Genomic DNA, 22,828 nt, shown 5'->3' with positions numbered 1-22,828 from the left:
TGGAACTTTGGGAGGAGATAATGCAACTAATTTATTTCATCATCTAGAGAACATCTGCAATCAAATTTTAAGGTTGTTTTACAGTACTCGATGTAGCCCACGAAAACACATTCTGAGATGCCTCGGTCCCTATAAAATTGTCAGTACGTATTTGTCATGTCAAGGCTCTTGCAGTGGAAAATGGAAATCTGGCCCCTACCATATTTAGTCGTACCTTGACAGATCGATCGATCTCTTTGTTTCTGTTATTTAATAACGCATGAGTTTCTGACACTTACTGTATTTTCAAGCTAGATCACATTCCAAAGCCTTTGTCGTAGCTTCTGTGAAATTATTATTTAATAAGTGAATTAAATTAAAATTGGATAATATTATATGACATATGATCATTTATTTATATTTTATTATATATGATATGGGGTATTTTTCACCATTTGATAATAAAAAAATATATAATAAATGATGATTTAATAATAATAAATATATCATATCAAAATAATATGATACGATGCGAGTGAGATAATAGTATGATATATAGAATTTTTTAATTTATATCTTAACAATTTATAGTTCGCTGAGTACTTACCACTCAACTGGCAACTGCAAGTCAAAGTTGCGTCAAAGGCAAATTATTGACGATCGAGGCCCTTATCATTCATCTTTTGTCCTCATCATTCAGCCTACTCTTCCATTACTCTCTTCCCCGCGGATGTATATGTCTGTTATCTTGCAACCATCTTCCTATCTAGAAAAAGAAAAAAAGCTTTATTGTCATCATGGAGGGAGTGGAATTAGACATTGTGATTGTGGGAGGTGGAATAGCTGGCCTTACAACATCCTTGGGACTTCACAGGTACGTATCCTTTCTCTTTCTTTTTAATTTTATGTTCATGCATGTATTATGAAAGGTATATCATGTTTATATATTATCAATATCCTAAATAATAACATAAATAATTATATATTTTGTAGGCTGGGAATTCGAAGCTTAGTATTGGAATCCTCGGATAAAATGAGAAACACAGGATTTCCCATTACAGCATATACAAATGCTTGGAAAGCCTTAGATGCTGTTGGCATTGGCGACTCCATTCGACAACATCATCAACGGCTTCAAGGGTAAGCAGTATATATACTTCTACATTGGTTTGGTTTTACTGATTCATTCATCCAATGATCATCACCATTGTTGGTCTTTTTTTTTTTTTTGACAAAAGTGAGAAACCTAATTTGACCCTATACACGCAAAAACATTATAAGAACACGCAAAAACATGTAACTAACCAGGAGATATGTTTGTGCAGGAATGTGATTACATCTACAATCACAGGTCTTCAAACGTCAAAGGCGACATTTGCAAAAATCAAAGGAAAACAGTAAGTTACAGCGCCGTAAATGTTAGAAATCAGTGGCAGAACTTGTGTTATCCCGTGACATGCAAGAAATACCTTGTATATATACTAACTACTAAGTATAAACGTATGACTTAATAAGAAAAAAAAACAGCATTAACCTTTCTGAGACCGTACAAAGAAATGAGGTAACACTAAGCAAGTCCATCCTAGCTATACTCACTCACATAGATTTACATTGTTTACAATTTTACTGCAATTGAAAAGTTTTGGGCTGTCATGCGCAGGAGGAGAGCGGTTTCCATGTCCTGAGAGCGTTCATCTCCTGTAACAGTTGGACAATAGAAAAGTCATGATCCCTCCCCAGAACCTATTCAAGTAGAATAGTCATGAAGAAACTATTTTTCTGCTAAAGAAGACGATCATTTAATGATATAAATATCTTTTCCGGTATCCAAAGTTTGTTCTTTTTGTTATCTCGGATCATTTCTTTCGCGTACAAAACCTCAGCTATATGTAAACTTAGGTGGCCAAGATATAAACACAATGCTGATTTTATTTTGATATTATGTGTTTAAGCCAGCCCTGATAATTGCTGTGTGATGCGCAGTGGAGGCCACGAAATTCGTTGTGTTCAAAGGCAGCTGTTGTTGGAAACCCTCGCAAAGGAGCTCCCAAGTGGCACCGTCAGGTATTCTTCCAAGGTGGTTTCTATAGAGGAATCAGGCTTCTATAAGCTTGTTCATCTTGCTGACGGAACCATTCTCAAAACCAAGGTAATTTCATTATTTACATTGAGTTCATTATGTGGTTCAACTGTAATATCGTTTGTAAATAGAAGCCGAAGGGTGGTTTGCTTTTGTTCATAGAGGTGCTGTGTCTTGTTGGACGACCGACCAACCTAATTACTTGGGCCCAGGAAAAACTCTCTATGAGGACCCGATTGCATTTAAGGGAGAATTGATAAGTAGTGGACCATTATTTATGTGCCGGGCGTTTGAATTTATACTGAGAAGTGAGGCCGAATATATATTTATTCGAATGGGCTAAATACATGTTTTGTTGTGTATGGGCTGAATGATATGGTTAGAATCATCTTAGGTGTTTAGGATATAACTGCTTACTGCTTAGGCCTTATTAGAGTATAAACTTTGTGAATGGATCAAGGTATTGATTGGTTGTGATGGAGTGAACTCAGTGGTGGCAAAGTGGCTTCAATTCAAGAAACCGGCTTTCTCTAGGAGATCTGCCATAAGGGGCTGTGTGGATTTCAAGAGCGGGCATAGTTTTGGGGACAGGTTCATGCTGTTCTTTGGGAAACGTTTTCGATCGGGTTTTCTTCCTTGTGATGGTAACACCGTCTATTGGTTCTTGTCATGGACTCACTCCAGCCAAGGTGAGGTATCCTCCCAAACTGAAGTGTTTGCTTGATTCTTTGATTTACAAACAGTTTTTGGGTTGAGAAAGTACAAATTCCTAAAAAGAGAAAAACAGTGGAATAATGGAATGCATTTTGTTTGCTATTGGCATATATAATCTTGCAGAGAATGCAGATAAAGAGAGAGAGATGGGAGATGACCCAGCTAAAATGAAGCAATTTGTGTTGCACAAGCTAGGAAAAATTCCTGATCAAGTAAGGGCTGTTATTGAAAACAATGAACTGGATCGTATCATATTATCCCCATTAAGGTACAGACATCCCTGGGAGCTTGTATGGGGAAATATCAGCAAAGGAAATGTATGTGTGGCCGGTGATGCATTCCATCCCATGACCCCAGAAATTGGCCAAGGTGGTTGTGCTGCCTTGGAAGATGGTGTTGTTTTGGCCAGGTGTCTTGGTGAGGCTCTACTGAAAGAGCCAAATAGGGCAACAAAAGACAGAGCTGAAAGAGAAAGAGAGGAGTACAAGAAGATTGAGGCTGGCTTGAAAAAGTATGCTGAAGAGAGGAAGTGGAGAAGCATTCAGCTCGTTACTACAGCTTATATGGTTGGTTATATCCAGCAGGGCTATGGACTGTTTGTGGACTTCTTAAGGGATAAAATATTGGCTTCATACATTCCTGGGATGGTGATGAAGATGGCTGATTTTGATTGCGGGAAGCTTAATTAATTAGCACTTCCTAATTGCATCTGTATGCATATGCTTTGTATAATTGCAGCTGCAAGATACCAAGTCCTCTTTGTTTCTCCCTTGTAGCAAAAATTTATTATTTCTCTTTACCTTAAAATTTCATGATAAAATCATTTATTTTTTAGAAGTGATATAACCATAAAGATATTTTACAATAGACTATAAAAAGTCAAGTACAAACTTCGCAGATCCTCTAACAAAGAGCTTAAATAAGGATATGATTCGTAAGACATTGCTTGAGATGGGTCTAAGACTTATGGAATAGATCACTAAAAGATGGCAACCCAACCTCGATTTGGAATTCCAAATTCTAGGTTCAATGGAAAAAATAAAGCCTTATTAATGATGGTAATAGCACTAAAAAATTACTGTTTAGTGCTAGTCCTCCAATGAAAAGGAAAGGTTGAGCATAATTCTTAGTGAGTTCGCATAGAAGGTGTTTTTTTATGCAGGATCACCTGGAAGAACTCTACCTATGTGAGTGTAAAGTCAGGCCGCTTTTGTTGGGATTTGGTAAATTGCCTATAGCTCTCGTGAAGTTGGGATAATGCGTATGGCTTTTAATGCGCAGCTCTAAAGAACCATAGAAATATGTGCTTATATGTGTGAAACATAGAAATATGTGCTTATATGTGTCGTTCTTTCGGTTTTATCCCACGATATGATAGTTCAAAGACATCATGTCTACTATCATATATATATATATATATATATATATATATATATATATATATATATATATATTTTAAGCAAGTAGTTGATATAGAAGGAAACCAAGATCCTTAGTACAATACCATAAAAAAGAAAAAGGAGAAAGAAGAGAAATTATACAACTAAGGAGGGTGGGTCTTTCCCACGATGGAACCTCAAAAGAGATAGGGGTATTTGGATTAAGAGAATATTGCCGAAGGCTTGCATTGCCGCTGTCCATTGCGCTAGATTATGCGCGTATCGATTAAGAGATCGATAAATTTTCCTTACTATCCATGAGTTGAAGGACTGTAGTTGATGGTGAATATCGCTGATGATGGGGCTCAGAAGCCAATCTTGTACAAGAGAGGGTTGATTGATTACAAGGATTGTCACATTGGAATCTCCTTCTAAAATGATTTTGTCTAGTCATATTTTGTTGCTTCCGAGACGGCCATAAGGGCTGCTGAAGCTTCTCCTTGATTGGGGCTCACGTTGCTGATAAAGTTTGTCTTGGCAAAAAGAACATCTCCTTTATCGTTTCTGTATATGGTTGCAATGGTACTGCCACTTTGTCTGACCGCAACGTCAAAGGTAAGGAGATAGAACCCTGCAAGATGGGTTTCTTCCATAACTGGGATCTGATTGTTTTTCATGTGCCAAGCTTTCAAATGTTGATGAAAGGTTTTTTTAATAGACTCAACATAATCCGACAGGTCAGGGGTCATTTGGTTGTGCACGATTTTGTTCCTATGAAGCCAAAGAGTATCCAGAGCAATTGTGGCAAATAGCTGAAAGGAATGGCAATCTTCCCTTGAAATTTTGAGAGTGTCAGAGGGATTTAAGATTATGTTAATCCAGTTGGCTATGGGTTGATTAGCAAAGGAGGAGATGTCAATGGGCCAATTGGATTGCCTCCAAAGAATTCTAGAGAAATGACAATTGAGGAACAAATGAGAGAGATTTTCAGGTTTGGTTTTTCACAAAGGGCATAGAGTAGAATCTTCCACAAGGGGAATGACCGAGTTAAGCAGAGTTCTGGTAGGAAGAATATTAAGACAAATTTTCCAAAGGAGGTGCTTGAGTCTATCTTGCAAATTCAACTTCCATAAACACTTCTAGTTAATAGGATGACTAGAGGGGAGGGGTGATTTTAACCATAGCAGCATAAGTAGATTTCATAGAAAAGATACCTGACGAATGATGTAACTAAATTCTATTAGGGATGGAATGAAAATTGTGGTTAGCCAAGGGGATGTTTTGAATTTCCCTCGTAGTATCCTCCGAGAAGAGAGTGTTTAAAAGGAGAATATTCCAATGTCTTGGCTTTTCAAGGGTGAGTTCTGAGACTTTGAGGTTTGGCTCAAAATTCATGTTGTTCAAATTAGCTGAGGGCAACAAAGAAGGGAGGGAGGGAATCCAGGGGTCCGTCCAAACATTAGTGGAAATACCGTTATTGATTTGAAAGCAAGCACTAGTCTTCAGGAAATCCCTTTGTTTAAGAATACCTTTCCAAAATCAAGAATCCGAGGGTTTTTGGGAGACTTCAAAGAAAGAGCAATTCCGGAGCTATTTGTTAGAGATAGCCTTGATCCAAACACTATTCGATCCAATAAGGAGAGACTAGGCAAATTTTGTGACCAAGGCAGAATTGAAAAAAGACATCCTTTTCAGACCCAAACCTCCCATGGATTTTGGAAGAAAAATAGAGTTCCAAGATTTTGGAATGAATTTTCTGGAATCCTCATTATGATAACTCCACCAAAATCTTCTGAAAAGGGTATCTAGGTTATGGGCCAGGTTTTTCATAAAGATGGTAGTAGACATGAAATAAGAGGGAATTGTGCTTGCTACTGCCCTAATGAGGACAGTCTTTGTCGCTTGAGAAATGATTTTGGTTTTGCAGCCTTGAAGTTTATTCCTCACCCTATCCAACAAATCAGACATAAAATTCTTTTTCTCCCTTCCATTCGAAAGAAGAAGACCAAGATATTTGGAATTGGGGGGAGAGATTTTGAAATTAAAAAAATCCTTAATGAAAATGATAGAATCCCTGGTAATGTTCTTACTGAAATGGATGGAAGATTTGCATTGGTTAATGGTTTGGCCAGACTAGGAATTGAAAAGATTTAGGCAATTCAAAAACCCTCTGGCGGTATTCTCATTAGCAGAGCCAAAAAAGAAGAGATCATCCGCAAAGAGGAGATGAGTTAAGGAAAGACCCCCTAGCAAGTTTAATACCTTTAAGCTGATTGAGGGATTCCCGATGAGAAATAAGTCTAGACAGAGCTTCCATTCCAAGGATGAAAAGGAACAGAGATAGAGGATCTTCTTGCCTGAGTCCTCTAATGTAGAAACAGAGTCGGAGTCGGAGTTTTTTCCTGGTAGAAAGTCGGAGTCAGAATAGGGAGTCGGAGTCAGAGTCGACTTCGACTCCACTCCGCTAATGTACATATTTTATAAAAAATATATGTCTTTTTCTATATAGTAATCATATAAATATAAATATAATAACATGTAATATTAATGTATAAATACTAAAATGCTTAATAACATGTAACATTGTAATACTAATGTATAATATAACATATAACACTAATATATAAATAATAAATTTATAATAGCATGTAATACTAATGTATAAAAATTCAAATTGATTATATAGATTTTATATAACTATATCTTATATAGTAAGTTAGTAACATCATTAGTTAAATTCAATAATATACTAGCAATTAGCACTAGTTATTAGTTATAAACTTATTGTAAATAAGTTAATAAATATTACTAATTTACTATATACTAATAGACTAATAGTATTAGACTATTAGTATATAGTAAATTACTAATATATATAATAGTATAGTATTAGTTATATATATTAAATTAATATCTTTAAGTTATTATCTATTAGTAATTTAGTACTAGTGTAGTGTTATCACATATTATTAGTTACTAGTTATTACATCTAGACTATCTAGTTATAAGTTATTAGACCATAGTAAATAAGTTAACAAATATTACTATATATTAATAGACCAATAGTATTAGTATTAGTGTATTACTAATATAATATATATATATATAATACTAAATTTCCTATACTTTAACATCTTAATGCAAAATTAGCCAATTCTATGGCCAGCATACTTCATAAAGAGGATTGACAATCTTGTTTCTAATATCTTATTTCAATTTTACTTTCTTTATTTTTATAAATTTATATAGTATCTTATTTCCTTACTAATTTTGTTCTTTTTTTTTAGGCACAAGTTGAAAAATGACATTTTTTGGACCTTTGGTTATGTATTTTTAATTTTAGGTTGTAATTTTGGACCTTTGGTTATGAATTTTTAATTTTAGGTTTTAATTTTGGTTATGTATTTTTAATTTTAGGTTGTAATTTTGGTTATGTAATTTTAATGTGTGTATTTATTTTTAATTTAGTTTTTAATTTTGGTAGCACATTTGAATTTAGTTTTATTTTTTATAGTGATAGATTTTGAATTTAGTTTTATTTTCTAATGTGATAATTTTGGTTAGATAAATTAGAAATCTCAAATCATATTTTAAAAAAAATTAATATAGAAGCCCAAATCCGATTAGAGTTGCAAATTGTAAAATTAAAATGTTAATTAGGTCAAAAAAAAAGTCTAAAAAAAAGCCCAATAAAAAAGCCCAACTCCGACTCCGCTCCAACTCCGCTTCGACAAGTCGAAGTCGGAGTTGGGGTTCAGAGTCAGAGTCAGAGCGGAGTGGGGTGCAAGCAGAGTCGGAGTTGGAGGTCGGATTCGGTCTTCGACAAAGTCAGAGTCAGAGTCGAAGGAGGCCAAATCCGACTCCGGTTGAATCGGTGCTCAGCCCTACTCTGGTGGGGTGAAAAAACCCATGGGGGGCACCATTGACAATAATAGAGTAGGACACAATGGAAATACATTCTCTGATCCAGTTGATCCATTGATTACTGAAGCCCGCAAAGTGAAGGATGGAAAGCAAGAATGATAATTCAATGGAATCAAAAGCCTTGGCCATGTCAATCTTAATGGCCATATGAGCAACTCTACCAAACCGTCTTTTCATGTTATGGAATATCTCTTGAGCCAGGAAAGTATTTTCCTGGATAAGACGGCCTGGAACAAAGGCTGATTGGCAGGGAAGAATGATGGATGGGAGAATTGTCTTTAAACTATTAGCCAAATTTTTTGTGATGATTTTGTAGCTCACGTTTGAAAGACTTATGGGTCGAAACTGGCTAACTTCTTTAAGATTGTCAACTTTGGGAATCAAAACCAGATTAGTATGATTGAGTTCCTTAAGAAGTTTACCCTGAGTAAAGAAACTTTTAATCGCCGCAATGAGATCATGTTTGATGACTTCTCAGAAATTTTTGTAAAAGAGACCCGTAAAGCCATCTGGGCCAGGGGCTTTGGAAGAGGGAAGTTTTTTCACTGTAAGGGTGATTTCTTTGTCAATGGAAATGCTACAAAGGAAATTGTTATCACTTTTGGAGATCTTAGAGGGGAAAAGAATTTTGAGGCCATCTGGTTGAGGAGGGAGAGAAGATGAAAACTGATTTTTGAAATGGTTTTAGATTTTAGAGATAATAGTGGAGTGGTCAGAAGTCCAAAGATTACTACCAATTTTTAGGCTATCAATAGAGTTACGTCTACGCCTGATGACCATGGAAGCATGAAAGAATTTGGTATTGAGGTCTCGGGTGGTGATCCAGGAGACGTTGGACTTTTGCTTCCAAAGAGAGTCTTCTCTACAAGGAAGTTCGTGGATGTTTTCTTTAAGATCGGCTTCAAGAGTGGTAGAGGAATGAGGGGTATCTTGTTCTTGGAGGGAGGAAAGAGTCTCGTTCAGATTCTTGATTTGAGTTTAAATGTGGCCGAAAGTGGTGTGGTTCCAAGTGCGCAGGGCTTTCTTTGTGGCCTTGAATTTTTGGGAAAAAATGAAGGATGGTGTTCCCGAAACTAAAGCACTCCAAGCATCTTTGATGGTGCGAAAGGTAGAAGGGTCGCAGATCCAAAACTCCTCAAATTTGAAAGATTTTGAGAAATCTTTCTAGTTTGAGTTATATAGAAGAATCGGAGAGTGATCAGAGGTGACCCTAGGGAGGGTTGTGAGGGAGGCTTGGGGGAACAAATTTAACCAGGGAATGTTAGCTATACCCCTGTTGAGCCTTTCTTTGATCAGGTGAGATCCATTCCAGTTATTAGTCCAAGTGAATTTCGGGCCATTAAACTCTAGATCAACAAATCCAAATCTGTCCATGAATAATTGGAGTTTGGGGGAAGACGGATGAGCAAAGGGATTGCCACCAAACTTATCAGATTGAGAAATGATTGAATTGAAATCACCTATGGCTAATGAGGGACCACAAAAGTAGTCCGTGAAATTGCTAAGTTGGTCCCAAAAATTCTGTTTTTTTTTTTTTTTTTTTTTTTTTCTTGTGAGGAGTAGGACAATACACTAAGTGCAGAAGCCATGAGGATTGGGGAGGGTCAGAGTACACCAACACAGATATTACATTGCTAGAAATATATAAAAAGTCTAAGTCCACACCTGAGCGATATAAACATAAAAGACCCCCTCATTTGTCAGATGGGGGGAATGCACAAAATAAGAGAAACCCAGAATATTAACAAAATGAGTAGTATCTTCAAAGGCTAGAAGTGTTTCAGATAGAAATATAATATCAGGATTATGACTCCTGATATTTGCCTTAAGGGATTTGAGAGCATGAGGTCTGGCAATACCTCGGCAGTTCCAGACTAGGAGTCTCATGGAGACTGTGGGAGCAGTGAAGACCCTGCCACCTTAGTCGTTGGATTCATGGGGAAGAGGTTCATAGTCTGGGTCTGTATTTTGTTACCCGCATCTTTGAGTTCTTGATTGTAGTAGGGAGCATACCGGATGATCTTTGTGCATGATTTGAGAGCTTTTCTTCGTGATTTATCATTTCTGAGCTTTAAGAACTCCTTGGGGAGCTCTGGTGATTCACGGGTTTGACGAGGTTCTTCCCACTGATATTGCTCTCCTTAGTCTTCCTCGATTTGAGTATCTACCTGTATGACAGAATTGAGAAAACATTTTTTAATAGGGGGAGGGGGGATAAGCTTCTCGTCCGATGAGCTCTCTCTTCTTAGTGGTCTCACCTGGAGTGTTTGTGAGTGAGGGAGGGAGGGATGGGAACAGGTGTAGCCATCTGGGCATTACTGAGGGTTTGGAATATTGGGGAAAAAGTGATTGGGGGGGATTCAAGATGAGGATTTGGGTGGGCTTGGGAGAAGGGTTGGGCTGAGCTGATGTGGAAGGAATTAAAGGCTATGATAGCCTTTCCAGATGGACTAACTAGTAAGAAAAGGTTGTGGTTGGGCTTAGGGGTAGACTGGGCGGAATGGGCCTTATTCTCTAGTCTAGGCCCTATACTCGAGTTAAGCTAGACAATGATTTGGTTAAAGAGAGAAGAAGTGGGTTTAGACCCATTCGGGAGGGCTTTGGTTTCTAACAAGTTATGGAGAAGATTCCAGTCCGGGATGGCATCGGCGAGGTTTGTGAGTTGGGAGGTTGGCTTACTGGGGGACATCTAATCAGTGGGGTCAGAGGAGTTGTTCCCCGAGAGGGATACGTGTTGGGAATGGGGTGTACTTGCTGGGTTTGGTGCAGCAGGGGAGTCAGAAGAATAATTATCCTGAATGACTTGTTTCCAGCTCTCCATAATGGAAAAGTTGAGTCTGACAGATTACTCAGGGCTTCTCCACGTGGCAGAATTGGGGGGTCTGAGAGCTTACATGGATTAGATCCTGTGATTATTGAATGAACAGTGTCGTCTTCTTCTTTGTTGCTACTGGTTGTGCCCGAGAACAAGTGTTTAATGCAGTATTCCTTCTTTGTTCTTCCATCCGAGTTGATGATAATGGCTTTGCCCTTTCTCAGATGCTCCACTTTGGTATTTTGGACTATTTCTAATAAAGGCTTTTGGCCCGTTTGTGCTGGGTTTTCAACCAGTTCATTGATTCTAATAGGAGGTAGGAGAGGGAGGGGTTGTTGAATTTGCTCTATATTAGAGACCAGTTGGGGGGGTTCTCTTAGGGGATCTTCCTGTCGGGTTACCCATCGAATTTCTTGGGGCTCTACTCTCATCCAAGGACAAACCAAGATTCCTCTGCTAAACTAATAAAAATGGGGCATGCTTGTCGAAGATGGCCCAACCTTCCGCATCCGTAACAAAACTCTGAAATGCATTCATATTTGAAGATGATTTTTGCAGGATTCTTATTCACTCTAGGTAGTATAAACTATAAAGCCTTTGAAGAGGGGTTTGTCAGTATTGATATCTACCCTGATCCTTAAGAACTGACGGGCACTTTTGTTAGGAAGGTAATTCTAATCAATATCCATTAGGCATCCCAGAACTTTTCTGATTTTTTCTACATTATCTGGTCATCATTTCCAGGGGGAGGCCGTAAATGTGGATCCAAAAGGCCGAGTGTGAGAGGTCAATTTCTTGAAGACTAAGACCTGGGGGCCATTCCTTAAGGACCATATGGTAGCCTTTAAAGTTCCAAGGCCTTTGGTGAAAGATTATGTTTTTATCCATGGGAGATGGAAAAGAGAACAGAAAAGTGTTGATTCCTAAATCTTCAATGTTAAGCCCAGGGACAAAGCTCCAAACTGCACGGACTGTGGAATGAAAGGTATATTTGTTGAGAGCTTTGGAAGAGACCAACTTATCGACTAATGCATGATTAGAGATCTTAGCAACTGGGGCCATGTCGAGAATCAACGTAATATCATCCCAACTTAAAGCTTTCGTTTGTTCTATTAGGTGGTCAATGTTTGGTCTGGATTTAGACATGGTTGAGAGAAGGGTAGTTTAGGAGGAAGGGAGAAGGGTAGTTTTAGGTGGAGAGTTAAAAGATAGAAGAAGCCAATGGTTTAGATCAGGGTGAGGTTGGTTCAAGGCTGGTAGGTAAGAGATAGTAAAGGCAAAGACTACGGGGAGGAGAGAAATGGCTCATCTTAGAGAGTTGGGTATGACATTTTTTTGTCTACTATCATATCAATAAAGCTTTGAGAATCATTCACTATGTAGAAGTTCAGGGTGAGGTTGTTTCAGGACTGGTAGGTAAGGGATACTAAAGGCAAAGATTATGGAGAGGAGAGAAATGGCTCATCTTAGAGAGCTGGGTATGACATTTTTTATCTACCATCATATCAATAAAGCTTAGAGAATCATTCACTACGTAGAAGTTCAACCCAAAAGTTACTTACATTTAAGTGTCAACATATAATTGTAATAGTAGCAGTTTTAAAAATAAATAAAATTATCTATTATTTGAAATAAGTGGAAGAATATTGGATTATTTCAAATATTTTAAATAAATCTTATCTTTTAGAGTTTGTCTCTAATGTGATTTTTTGTTAGTCCCAAATTAAAAAGACAATTAAACTTTTAGTAGTTTATAAGTGAATGAGTTTCATGATATATAAAATAGAATATAAGGATAGACACACAGTGGTAGTGTCACCTAATACAAAACATTAACCACATGCACGCATGTATGTGCGCGCATTGCACACGACACATTGACGCTTTAGATGCACTTAGCATGTATGCATCATCGCAAGTGATGGATTTATTTTAATTAAACAATATGATGCATTTCTTGAGTTTTTAACAGTTATTAATGATTGTTATTTTCTGATCATTTTATTTAAATCAAAACGAAATATTGCATCTGTTGCTACTATTTACATCTGTTAATTCTAAGATCAGTATTCTGAATTTGTAATTTGCACACTATATAAGCAGTGTTGTATCCTGAGGACATAAATTTTCATATTTTCTTTTGCAGAGCTCAATATTTGAGTGAGACAGATTTACAATCGCCTCACTATTTACAAATTTCGATCTTTGTTTGCTATTCTATTTTTAACAAAAATAAGTTTACAAATTGACATAGTTTTATATGAGACGTTAGATTTATTTTATAATAAAATTAATTTTATAATTTAACGTACTACATCAAGTCACGCCAATTTATAAGTTTATTTTTACGAAATCTCATTACGGTTAAAGTATTTATTTTTATCCTTTACCTTACCATGGAGCCAATGTTAAGAAAGAAAGTGGTTTTAGGAAGTTTAGGGAGAATGAAATACGTAAACTGCAAAATGTCAAAAACATGACGAACTAGATCTAATCTTGTCTTTTAAGACTGGTTGTTCAAGTTCTATATGTGTTTTGCTTGAACATGTATTGCTCCAATTATATTATGGATGGCACCAATATTGTGGATGCGGTGCAAACCAAAACATTGAAAAGTACTAAGACCAGGCTTTAGAGGCCGAACAGTGCGTTAACATTTCTGCTAATGTGGATAGTAGATACGGTTCAAATCAAAATTATTAGGCAGCCTTCTTATTCAGAACCAAGAAAGATATTTTTCTGGTTTCTGGCGGGATTTTATTGTTGATTTTTAGAGTTAAAATGATTGAAATTGTGATAGCCCATAATAAGAATAAGATAAGGTATGTGATGTATGAGATCTTATATTATTTAAGAAGAATTTCATGCTCTTTATAAAGTTTTAATAGGACTCCAGATGTATTATTGATTACTAGTCTTTTTCGAGTATAGATTATGTTATTTGGATCTTCTATTGAGGTATTATAAATAATATCAAAACCTGTCATATGAACAAATGTGAAATTTGAACTATGTCACTTACAATATATTAGCCCGATAAAGAGGTCGAAAATTTAAAGAAAGAAGATTGTGATACCCTGTATGATAAAAATAAGAATAAGTAATATATGAAATCTCATATCGTTCGAGAATGTGAAATTTTTACTCTTGGTTTCAATAGACTACAAAATCTACTATTATGAAAGTGTTCATTACAACATGCCGCCTACACACCATAATCTCTCTTTGTAATTTACTTTTGTTATTTTATATATTCTTTTTTGTTTTTTTTTTTTTTTCAAATAAGAAGACAATGGATTTCCAACCAAAATTTTCATTTAAATAACCGAATGATATGTCATGAGATTTTACATTTTATTTAGACTCTATTTGAATATAAAAAATGTTTTATTTCATCTTATTATTATAATTTTATTAAATTTTTATATAAAATAAATAAATAATTTAATTTTTTAAAATTTTAAAATAATAATAAAATTAAAAATTAATATTTTATTTAACTTCCCATTCAACTCAAATTACTCTCCAAAAGCAAGTTAGAATCTTGTGCACGTATATTTCTGCAGCAAGCGTATTGGCTGTCGTCATCAACTTTTCACTTTGTGACTATAAATTATTAAATCTTACCTCCATCCTTCCTTGGCCTCTTGCTTTCAAGTCTGAATTGCATTCTATTCTTTTTCCTTATCATCTTTTTCCCCATCTTGTTTTGTTGAGCTAAATAAATTCATTTTCAAAGTAAAAAAAGCTGCTCGACCATCGTGGCAAAACAGCTGAACACAGAGACTTCATGGAAGTAGTTGAAGAAATAGTGATTGTGGGAGGAGGCGTAGCTGGTCTCGCAACATCCTTAGGACTTCACAGGTACCCTCTCACTCTCTCTTTTGTTTCATTGTGTGTGAAGCTGGGGCTGTGTCTGTAATTGTTCGGACCATGTCGCAGGTTGGGTTTTCGGAGCTTAGTATTGGAATCATCGGATGATTTGAGGGTCGCAGGACATGCCTTGACGACATTTACCAACGCTTGGAAGGCATTAGATGCCTTAGGCATTGGTGACTTTCTCCGGCAACATCATAAACGGCTTCAGGGGTAATGCCCAGTTTATCATAGCCTCCTTGCATTACAGATAGTTCTCTGTGAATGATGATTGAGTTTGTGGGCCCGACTCCATCTGAATTTTCTAACAGCTTGATATTACCTATCAAAAAAAAAAAAAAAATTCTAACAGCTTGATAAATTACGAAGGAGATTTTATTTAGAGAAGTAATATTACTAGTGTCCTGGAATTATAAGTGCAGGAATTTAACGACTTCAACAATTTCGGGACTTCAAACTTCAGAGTTGTCATTTAAGGCCAAAGGGAAACAGTAAGTACGAAGTAAACATGAAGTCATCACGCACACTGCCTGATCAATGACTCGTATCCTCATTGTCTTACCCATCCAACTGCAAAAAACATTGGTTTTTTTCTTGGAAATTCCTTTATTTGACCTGCTTTCAGGAACCAATGTTAATTGATGCATTTAATGTTGAATGATGTTTGAGTTTCTTTGATGGTTGGCGGTGGGTGTGAACTGTGATGTGCACAGCGGAGAACATGAAGTTCGCTGCGTGAGAAGGAAGTTGCTGTTGGAAACCCTTGTGAAAGAACTCCCAACTGGCACCGTTAGGTTCTCCTCCAAGGTAGTGTGTATTGAAGAATCGGGCTTCTTTAAGCTGGTGCATCTTGCTGATGGAACCATCCTCAAAACCAAGGTGAAATTGTTGTACCCTCTATTCTTTTTCTTTTTTTTAAGCGAAAGCCTAAAGAATAACTCGCTTTGTGATCCTTAAGAGAGCCCAATTTTGTGTAAAAGGAGAATTACCCTGCATGATGGCTGTATCATACCAAGAACATTATCATTATTTTGGGAAACGTAAATTTTATTTGTACTGCTCTTAATAAGAATGTAACTCCTACGTGTGTCCATCAGTGTAAACACTTGAGCCTTAATTGTGGTGTCAATATTGTGAATGAAAGGTGTTGGTTGGGTGTGATGGAGTGAACTCAGTGGTGGCAAAGTGGCTTGGCTTCAAGAAACCGGCTTTTGCAGGGAGATTTGCCATCAGGGGATGCGTGGATTTCGAGGGTAGTCATGGATTCGAGCCTAGGTTCATGCAGTTCTTTGGAAAAGGTATTCGATCCGGTGCCATCCCTGTTGATGACAATACAGTTTACTGGTTTGTCACTTGGACTCCATCCAGCAAAGGTTAGGCTTTGACCCCAGCAGAAAGGTTGGTTTGTTTGTTTCACTTGGTATTTGCTTGCATTTGATCGTCTTCTTATTCTTGTAGAGGAAGAGCAAGAAAAAGATCCAGCTAAAATAAAGCAAATTGTGCTGAGTAGGCTTGGAAAATTACCTGATCAAGCAAGGGCTCTCTTTGAAAACGCTGAGCTGGATAGCTTTATGTCATTGCCATTAAGATACAGACATCCTTGGGAACTACCATGGGGAAACATTAGCAAAGGCAATGTCTGTGTAGCCGGAGATGCACTCCACCCCTTGCTACCATACATTGGGCAAGGCGGGTGTGCTGCCTTGGAAGATGGTGTTGTTTTAGCCAGATGTCTTGGTGAGGCTTTATTGAAAGAACCAACACAAAAAACAGAAGAAAAAGATGACTATAAGAGAATTGAAATGGGGTTGAAGAAGTATGCCAAAGAGAGGGCATGGAGAAGTATTGAGCTCATAAGTGTGTCTTATATTACTGGTTGCATACAGGAGAGTCGCGGGAAAGTGATGAACTTCTTAAGAGATAAAGCATTGGTTGGATTCTTGGCAGGTTCCATGCTGAAAATGGCTGATTTTGATTGTGGAAAGCTCAGCATTTCCTGAATATTGCAACCTCGTACATGTGCTCGGCTGGATTTCCTACACTTCGAGTTCACTATGTTTGGAACTATTTGTAATCTTCTCTATGAGGCCTTGGTTTTGGATGATTTCATTTGTAACCGTCAAGGTGTCCTTAGACAGAATGTTTTTAGATTCCGTGTGGGTTTTTTGGTTTATGTTACTGATAAAAGAGTAATTAATTGTAATAATGTAATCCTTTGCCATAAGTAAAGGTATATTAATAAATTACAAGGTGCCGTCCTTACTGGAAAAAAACCTCATGATATCGACTTGCATTATCATGTTTATACTGTTCTTTTATACATCCAAGTCATGGGTTTGTTTGGTTAATGAAAGTTTGAAAGATTTTGATATTTATTTATTTATTTTTATTTTTTTTAAGAGATGCTTCTCATCATTCCACATCTCACATTTTATATATTTTTTATTTTTTATTTTTTATTTTTGATAAACTAATTACGTTGTTTTACTTATCATCCATATACTACATATTTGTTATTAAAAAAAAAAAAGTGTGGTATGTTTTGTACGAGATGATAAGTAGAATTATTTTTTTAAAAAATAAATTAAGTAAGTATTTTTAATAAGTTTGTTAAAAGAAAGTAGGAAAATAAAAATATAAGTTAGTTCACATATAGTCCCCAGATGGAGACTATTTATGCAAATCCATACAGTTATGTTTAAAAAAATTTTAAAATTACAATAATATCTTTTTTAAAATAATAATTTTTTCTTTTTACCCTCATTTATTAATGAGATTACACGCAGACCTCCACTCAAAATTGTAAATAGAATTTCTCTAAAAGTATTTTCCATATATGATTTGTTTTGAGTTTATGAAAGATAAATATAATAGATAAAATTGAAAAGTTATTTGAATATTATTTTTTATATTTTTTATTTTTTATTTTTGTAAAATAATTTTAATATTTATATTTATATTTTTCACTAAAATAAAAATAAGTTATTAGTGAAATTTTTTAGCAGAAAATTTCTTTAAATATGTTTAGATTGAACATGAAATCGTTTTTTCATTTTTGAGACATTTTAAAATTTTAAGAAATTAAAAATTTAATAAATAGTAAAAAGGTTTTCAGCCGACTCTATTCTTTAGGGGCCAAGGCATTGTCGTTTTAACATATTTCCTTTTTCTTTTTTTCTTTTATAATCTCATTCCTTTCCTTCCCCGTTTCTATCTCCCATCTCCTCTCGACTTGGAGTGTTGAACAAGTAGGCGAAACCCCATATCTAGCCCAGTTCAAGGTCCATTTCCGTCGAACATGACCCAAGACGTAGAGATGAAGGAGCTCCCAGCTCCCTCTAATTCAGCTTCTTCGTCTCCTCCGTCAACTCTCCACCGTAAGATCATCCTCTACATACCAGTAAAGTATATTATATGTATTTTGGGTCTAAATCTCCATTCTTCTTGTTAAATTTCTAAATTGGTTAGTTGGGGTTTGATTGCGTTTTTCATACTCGAAAATTGGTGTTGAAGTTTGAATGTTTGATTTGGATTGGGCGAAATCTGTATTTTATGGGTAATGCTTCAGATTTGAAGGAGATTGCGTCTCTCATTGAGACTGGTGCGTATGCCCGGGAGGTCCGACGAATTGTGCGTGTGGTCCGACTCACCATGGCGCTGAGGCGGAAGTTAAATGCGCAGGTTCTTTCTGCGTTCCTCGTCTTCGCTGTCGCCCCGGGATCTGAGTTGCACAGTCGGTTGTCCTCGTATCTTCCGAAGGTAACATTGGAGGCGTTGTGATTTTGGTTCTTCTTGAACTTCCTGTTCTCGATAAAAATTGCATGTTTGTGCATGGAATGATATGTATTTTTGGAGTAATAATCCGAGCGTAAAGGGCAGAGTGATGCCCAGTGTGTAATATTGGGAATTAGATCATATCTTAAGCTTTTCTGCCGTATAATAATGGCAGCTATACTTTGGTGAATAATTATGGGACATTATGGGGCAGAGTATAGACCAGATACCCCAAGCCCTGGGATTTTGAGTTGAGGATTGCCTCCCTGTCCTGCCGAGAGGCCAGAGCCCAAGAAATACGTATTGTTAAATCGCCGGTCATGGTTTATATGTCAAATATTCTTCATGTTTTTAATTACTTCAATTATGGGAATTGGTTTATAATTCTAGCTAGGCGGTTCTCTTGTAAATGACCTGTGTACTTGGGCTAGGTCTTAATTTTATTAATGACTGCTTTCCTACTTTTTTTTTTTTTTTAAAAAAGCACTTCAACTATTGAGGATTGGTTACAGGACGATGTACATGACATGGATGTTGACACTGCAACATCCACAACTCAAACTCCTGGCAAACACTCATTACCAGAGCTGGAGATTTACTGCTATTTGCTCATCCTAATATTTCTGATTGATCAGAAGAGATACAATGAGGTAACATTAATAGATTGAGGTGTTAGTAAGAAATAACCTTGGACACATGGTGTAAAACATAACATTGTTGTCTCTCAGGCAAAAGCTTGTGCCTCAGCAAGCATCACCCGACTGAAGAACCTGAATAGGAGAACTGTTGATGTCCTAGCATCCAGGCTCTACTTCTATTACTCTCTTTGCTATGAGCTCACTGGAGATCTTGCTGAAATTAGAGGGTGAGTTTTCCTATGTCATGAATACTTGATTCTCATTGATCAATGTTCTATCTATGTAATTGAGCCAAAGATGTAATGGATTGAATGTGCCTGTTGCATGTCTTATATGGATCCAATGTACGACTAACTTAGACACACTTGCATTAACAGTAACCTCCTTGCTCTTCACCGAATTGCAACCCTGCGGCATGATGAGTTGGGTCAGGTAATTTTCTGTTGAAGAGGCATGGGCATTTATATTACTACTTTCTTATATGTGGAATGGCGCAATGCAGGAAACACTTCTGAACTTGTTGCTTCGCAACTACCTTCATTACAACTTATTTGATCAAGCAGAGAAGCTTAGGTCAAAGGCACCTCGATTTGAAGCCCATTCAAATCAGCAGGTAAATTTCAATTGTTTTTACTATGTAGCTATATGTCCATTACAACTTAGACTCACTTAACATGTTTAGGTTGTAATTCAGTTTTCTATGGTAGGCTAGGTTGCATATCTGCTACTCTAATATTAAGTTCTTAGATCTATGGCTCAGTTCTCTATGGGGCTGTTTATCTGGGGTTTACTCCAAAAGGGTTGGATCCTAAGGGCCCTACCTTTGTGAGGTTCAATGACATAAAAATAAATAAATAAGTTTTCGGGATTCAATTCACTTGATCATTATTATTATTATCTCAGAAGTCTTATAAAAAAATCATTGCAGAATTTTGGGTATGATAAGCATTCCTTGACAGTAAATATGAGACATCCCTTCATTATCCCATCACTGTTTTTTCTTTTTTAATTATATCCCATGACTGGTAAGTACTTTTGTAACCTATTGGCATAAAATTAATATTGGTCCATAACTTATAGGGAATTGGAAAATATGTGAAAATTTTGGGATTTTTCGAAAAAATAAATATGAGAGATCCAGTTGCCATAGAACAAGGCACTATCCTTTTTTCCCCTTTTTGAGTGGGATTGGAGGATTGTTTAGTTGCCAATCCCACTGATGCATTGATTACACCAGTCAACCAGAGGCTTATGTCTATTTCTTTCCACTTATAAGCTGCACTTTCTGACACTAACCATTGTATTGTCCAGTTCTGCCGCTACCTCTTTTACCTAGGAAAGATCAGGACAATTCAGTTGGAGTATACAGATGCAAAAGAATCCCTCCTACAAGCTGCTCGGAAAGCCCCTGTTGCAGCACTTGGTTTTCGAGTTCAATGCAACAAGTGGGCTGTCATCGTTCGCTTACTGCTAGGGGAAATTCCGGAGAGGACCGTGTTTATGCAGAAAGGCATGGAGAAGGCTTTAAGGCCATATTTTGAATTGACAAATGTAAGTCCAGGTTTTCCCATACTTAAGTCATTCATTTCAGTTTTCCCATGTAGAATAGGGCTGATACTTTAAATACACAGCTGAGTTTAAAGAAACCGAAGTTCCAGTAATATATACAGGCTTTACATAATATATATATATATATAGGAATATATATATATATATGTATGTATGTATACGCACCTGAATCCAAGTTCAAGTCCGAAACCACTGATACTTTGAAGACATAGCCGAGTTTGGATCCAAATACAAATATAAATCGATTCTGGATCCAAATTTTATGCTAATAGAAAGTACGTAAAAAGGCTAGGTTTCATGCATCAAAACTATTGTTTCTAACCTACTCTTATCTGAATTTGATCCGATTATAACTCCAACTTAAAACTATACTCCCTCAGGATTTTCTACCTTCCCTTTGTTGATGTCCCAGAAAGGATATCTACTTTAGCAAATGGGTGTACAAAATGATAGGACATTTCAAAATTACGTTATAATGTTAGCTTTTACAATTGGTATGGCACAGAGGGTGTATTTGAATTGCAATCATTAGAATATTTCAGATGATCTTGATTAAACCCACTGATAGAACAATAGAGATCATGGTCAGAGATCATTTGTCTTTCTTTTAGCTATGAAAGAAGACCTAAAAAAACAAAACAAGAAAAATAGAGAGGGAGAGAGAGAGAGAGGAGAGGAAGAAGAATTTGTGTGAGGATACCCTTTATGGTTCTGCTATCTTAATTGAGACAATAAACTCAAAATGTGTAACACTTCATTGTATTAGGTCTGGTATGGTATGTTTTGGATCAAGTCCTCGTTTAGGTTCTTCAGCTTTTGCTAAACATTGAGGAAGACTTTTTTTCTCCTCCTGGATCAAGATGCTTTTTTTTTCTCAGGCTGTACGAATTGGTGATCTGGACCTTTTCAGAAATGTTGCCGAGAAGTTCTCAAGTACCTTCAATTCAGACCGGACCCATAATTTGATTGTCAGGCTGCGGCACAATGTCATAAGGACTGGGCTACGCAACATCAGTATATCTTACTCCCGGATCTCTCTGGTTGATGTTGCTAAGAAGTTGAGATTGGATTCTGCAAACCCTGTAGCTGATGCTGAGAGTATTGTATCAAAGGCAATCCGAGATGGCGCAATTGATGCCACTATTGATCATGCAAATGGATGGATGGTATCCAAGGAGACAGGGGACATCTACTCTACAAATGAGCCTCAATTTGCATTTAACTCTAGGATAGCTTTCTGCCTCAATATGCATAATGAGGCAGTGCGTGCTCTTCGCTTTCCACCAAATTCTCATAAAGAGAAAGAAAGTGCAGAGAAGAGGAGGGAGAGGCAACAGCAAGAGCAAGAGCTTGCCAAGCATATTGCTGAGGAGGATGATGATGAGTTTTAATTACACAGTACTTTGATGCTTTGTGCAATGCTTTCCCTCAAGTTTTCCTTCTCTTTGAAAATCCCCCGGCTGTCCGGCTGGATGCTTGCTTTCTTTTACTGTTTGTTTGACTATCGTTGGCCTTTTCTTTCAATCTATACTATGTCATCGGCTTATTGTTTTAAATCTGACAGATTATACTTCACCATATTGAATTTTATTCTGAAGTTCCATAATTTCTGTTGAATATGATGTTAATGGCGGTGACAGAGTGGATATTCTACATTGATTCCAGGCGGGGAATAGTGCTGTATGGTTCTAGTTTAAAGTTTTTTTCCAGGTTTGAGATCAATTTCTGAAAAACGACGCTTCTCAGGTGGCCATTGGCTTACAATCATTGTGATCTGTGACAGCAGTGATTGGTAATTTGGTATGGTGAGTTTGACTTCTTTGAGATTTACACGTGAATGCCCAATGCGGTGGGGTGTTTGTCCTGGGAAGCTGGGAGTGCGCTTAATCTATGCGAGGTGGAAAGACTGCCAAACAAACGGGTCAAAGTAAATAGCTTCCGATGTCCTCGTCAAATTTTAATTTATTTTCTTTATTTTTTTAAAAAAGAAAACCTATAAGATGTTTTCATTCTGTAAATCACAAACCTATTCGGGAGAATAATGGCTCCATTTATCATAATAAACCCAAATTACAGCACC

At 36.7% G+C, this 22,828-nt stretch overlaps 3 protein-coding genes across 3 annotated transcripts; all 3 read left to right on the top strand.

The window, feature by feature from the left end:
* The first annotated feature begins 669 nt into the window (after nucleotides 1-669).
* LOC122309190 (monooxygenase 2-like) lies at nucleotides 670-3,610 on the top strand. Its single transcript, XM_043122572.1, has 6 exons — nucleotides 670-853; nucleotides 973-1,119; nucleotides 1,305-1,376; nucleotides 1,963-2,128; nucleotides 2,520-2,748; nucleotides 2,897-3,610. Exons 1-6 carry the CDS (start codon nucleotides 777-779, stop codon nucleotides 3,460-3,462), a joined length of 1,257 nt encoding a protein of 418 aa, XP_042978506.1. The 5' UTR covers nucleotides 670-776; the 3' UTR covers nucleotides 3,463-3,610.
* Nucleotides 3,611-14,521: 10,911 nt separating this feature from the next.
* LOC122308950 (monooxygenase 2-like) lies at nucleotides 14,522-17,040 on the top strand. The gene is made up of 6 exons (XM_043122232.1): nucleotides 14,522-14,755; nucleotides 14,834-14,980; nucleotides 15,190-15,258; nucleotides 15,481-15,646; nucleotides 15,912-16,140; nucleotides 16,226-17,040. The coding sequence occupies exons 1-6, from the start codon at nucleotides 14,682-14,684 to the stop codon at nucleotides 16,765-16,767; spliced, it is 1,227 nt and encodes a 408-aa protein (XP_042978166.1). The 5' UTR covers nucleotides 14,522-14,681; the 3' UTR covers nucleotides 16,768-17,040.
* A 902-nt stretch (nucleotides 17,041-17,942) lies between these two features.
* On the top strand, nucleotides 17,943-22,354 carry LOC122310672 (probable 26S proteasome non-ATPase regulatory subunit 3). Its single transcript, XM_043124767.1, has 8 exons — nucleotides 17,943-18,144; nucleotides 18,336-18,526; nucleotides 19,054-19,191; nucleotides 19,270-19,406; nucleotides 19,557-19,611; nucleotides 19,682-19,792; nucleotides 20,491-20,730; nucleotides 21,627-22,354. The coding sequence occupies exons 1-8, from the start codon at nucleotides 18,066-18,068 to the stop codon at nucleotides 22,137-22,139; spliced, it is 1,464 nt and encodes a 487-aa protein (XP_042980701.1). The 5' UTR covers nucleotides 17,943-18,065; the 3' UTR covers nucleotides 22,140-22,354.
* Nucleotides 22,355-22,828: the final 474 nt, after the last annotated feature.

Source organism: Carya illinoinensis, chromosome 5 (genome assembly GCF_018687715.1).
Source record: "Carya illinoinensis cultivar Pawnee chromosome 5, C.illinoinensisPawnee_v1, whole genome shotgun sequence".
Classification (NCBI taxonomy): Eukaryota; Viridiplantae; Streptophyta; class Magnoliopsida; order Fagales; family Juglandaceae; genus Carya; species Carya illinoinensis.
The sequence above is the reverse complement of the archived record's forward strand: the minus strand, read 5'-3'. Positions and strand labels throughout refer to the sequence as shown.

Excerpts from the sequence above, each read along its gene's own strand:
- LOC122309190 (XM_043122572.1), top strand. The coding sequence starts at position 777 with ATGGAGGGAGTGGAATTAGACATTGTGATTGTGGGAGGTGGAATAGCT. Across the intron at positions 1,377-1,962 it reads GCAAAAATCAAAGGAAAACA|TGGAGGCCACGAAATTCGTT; the intron begins GTAAGTTACAGC and ends TGTGATGCGCAG. Across the intron at positions 2,129-2,519 it reads GAACCATTCTCAAAACCAAG|GTATTGATTGGTTGTGATGG; the intron begins GTAATTTCATTA and ends GAATGGATCAAG.
- LOC122308950 (XM_043122232.1), top strand. The coding sequence starts at position 14,682 with ATGGAAGTAGTTGAAGAAATAGTGATTGTGGGAGGAGGCGTAGCTGGT. Across the intron at positions 15,259-15,480 it reads TTTAAGGCCAAAGGGAAACA|CGGAGAACATGAAGTTCGCT; the intron begins GTAAGTACGAAG and ends TGATGTGCACAG. Across the intron at positions 16,141-16,225 it reads TTGGACTCCATCCAGCAAAG|AGGAAGAGCAAGAAAAAGAT; the intron begins GTTAGGCTTTGA and ends TTATTCTTGTAG.
- LOC122310672 (XM_043124767.1), top strand. The coding sequence starts at position 18,066 with ATGACCCAAGACGTAGAGATGAAGGAGCTCCCAGCTCCCTCTAATTCA. Across the intron at positions 19,612-19,681 it reads GGCATGATGAGTTGGGTCAG|GAAACACTTCTGAACTTGTT; the intron begins GTAATTTTCTGT and ends GGCGCAATGCAG. Across the intron at positions 19,793-20,490 it reads AAGCCCATTCAAATCAGCAG|TTCTGCCGCTACCTCTTTTA; the intron begins GTAAATTTCAAT and ends TGTATTGTCCAG.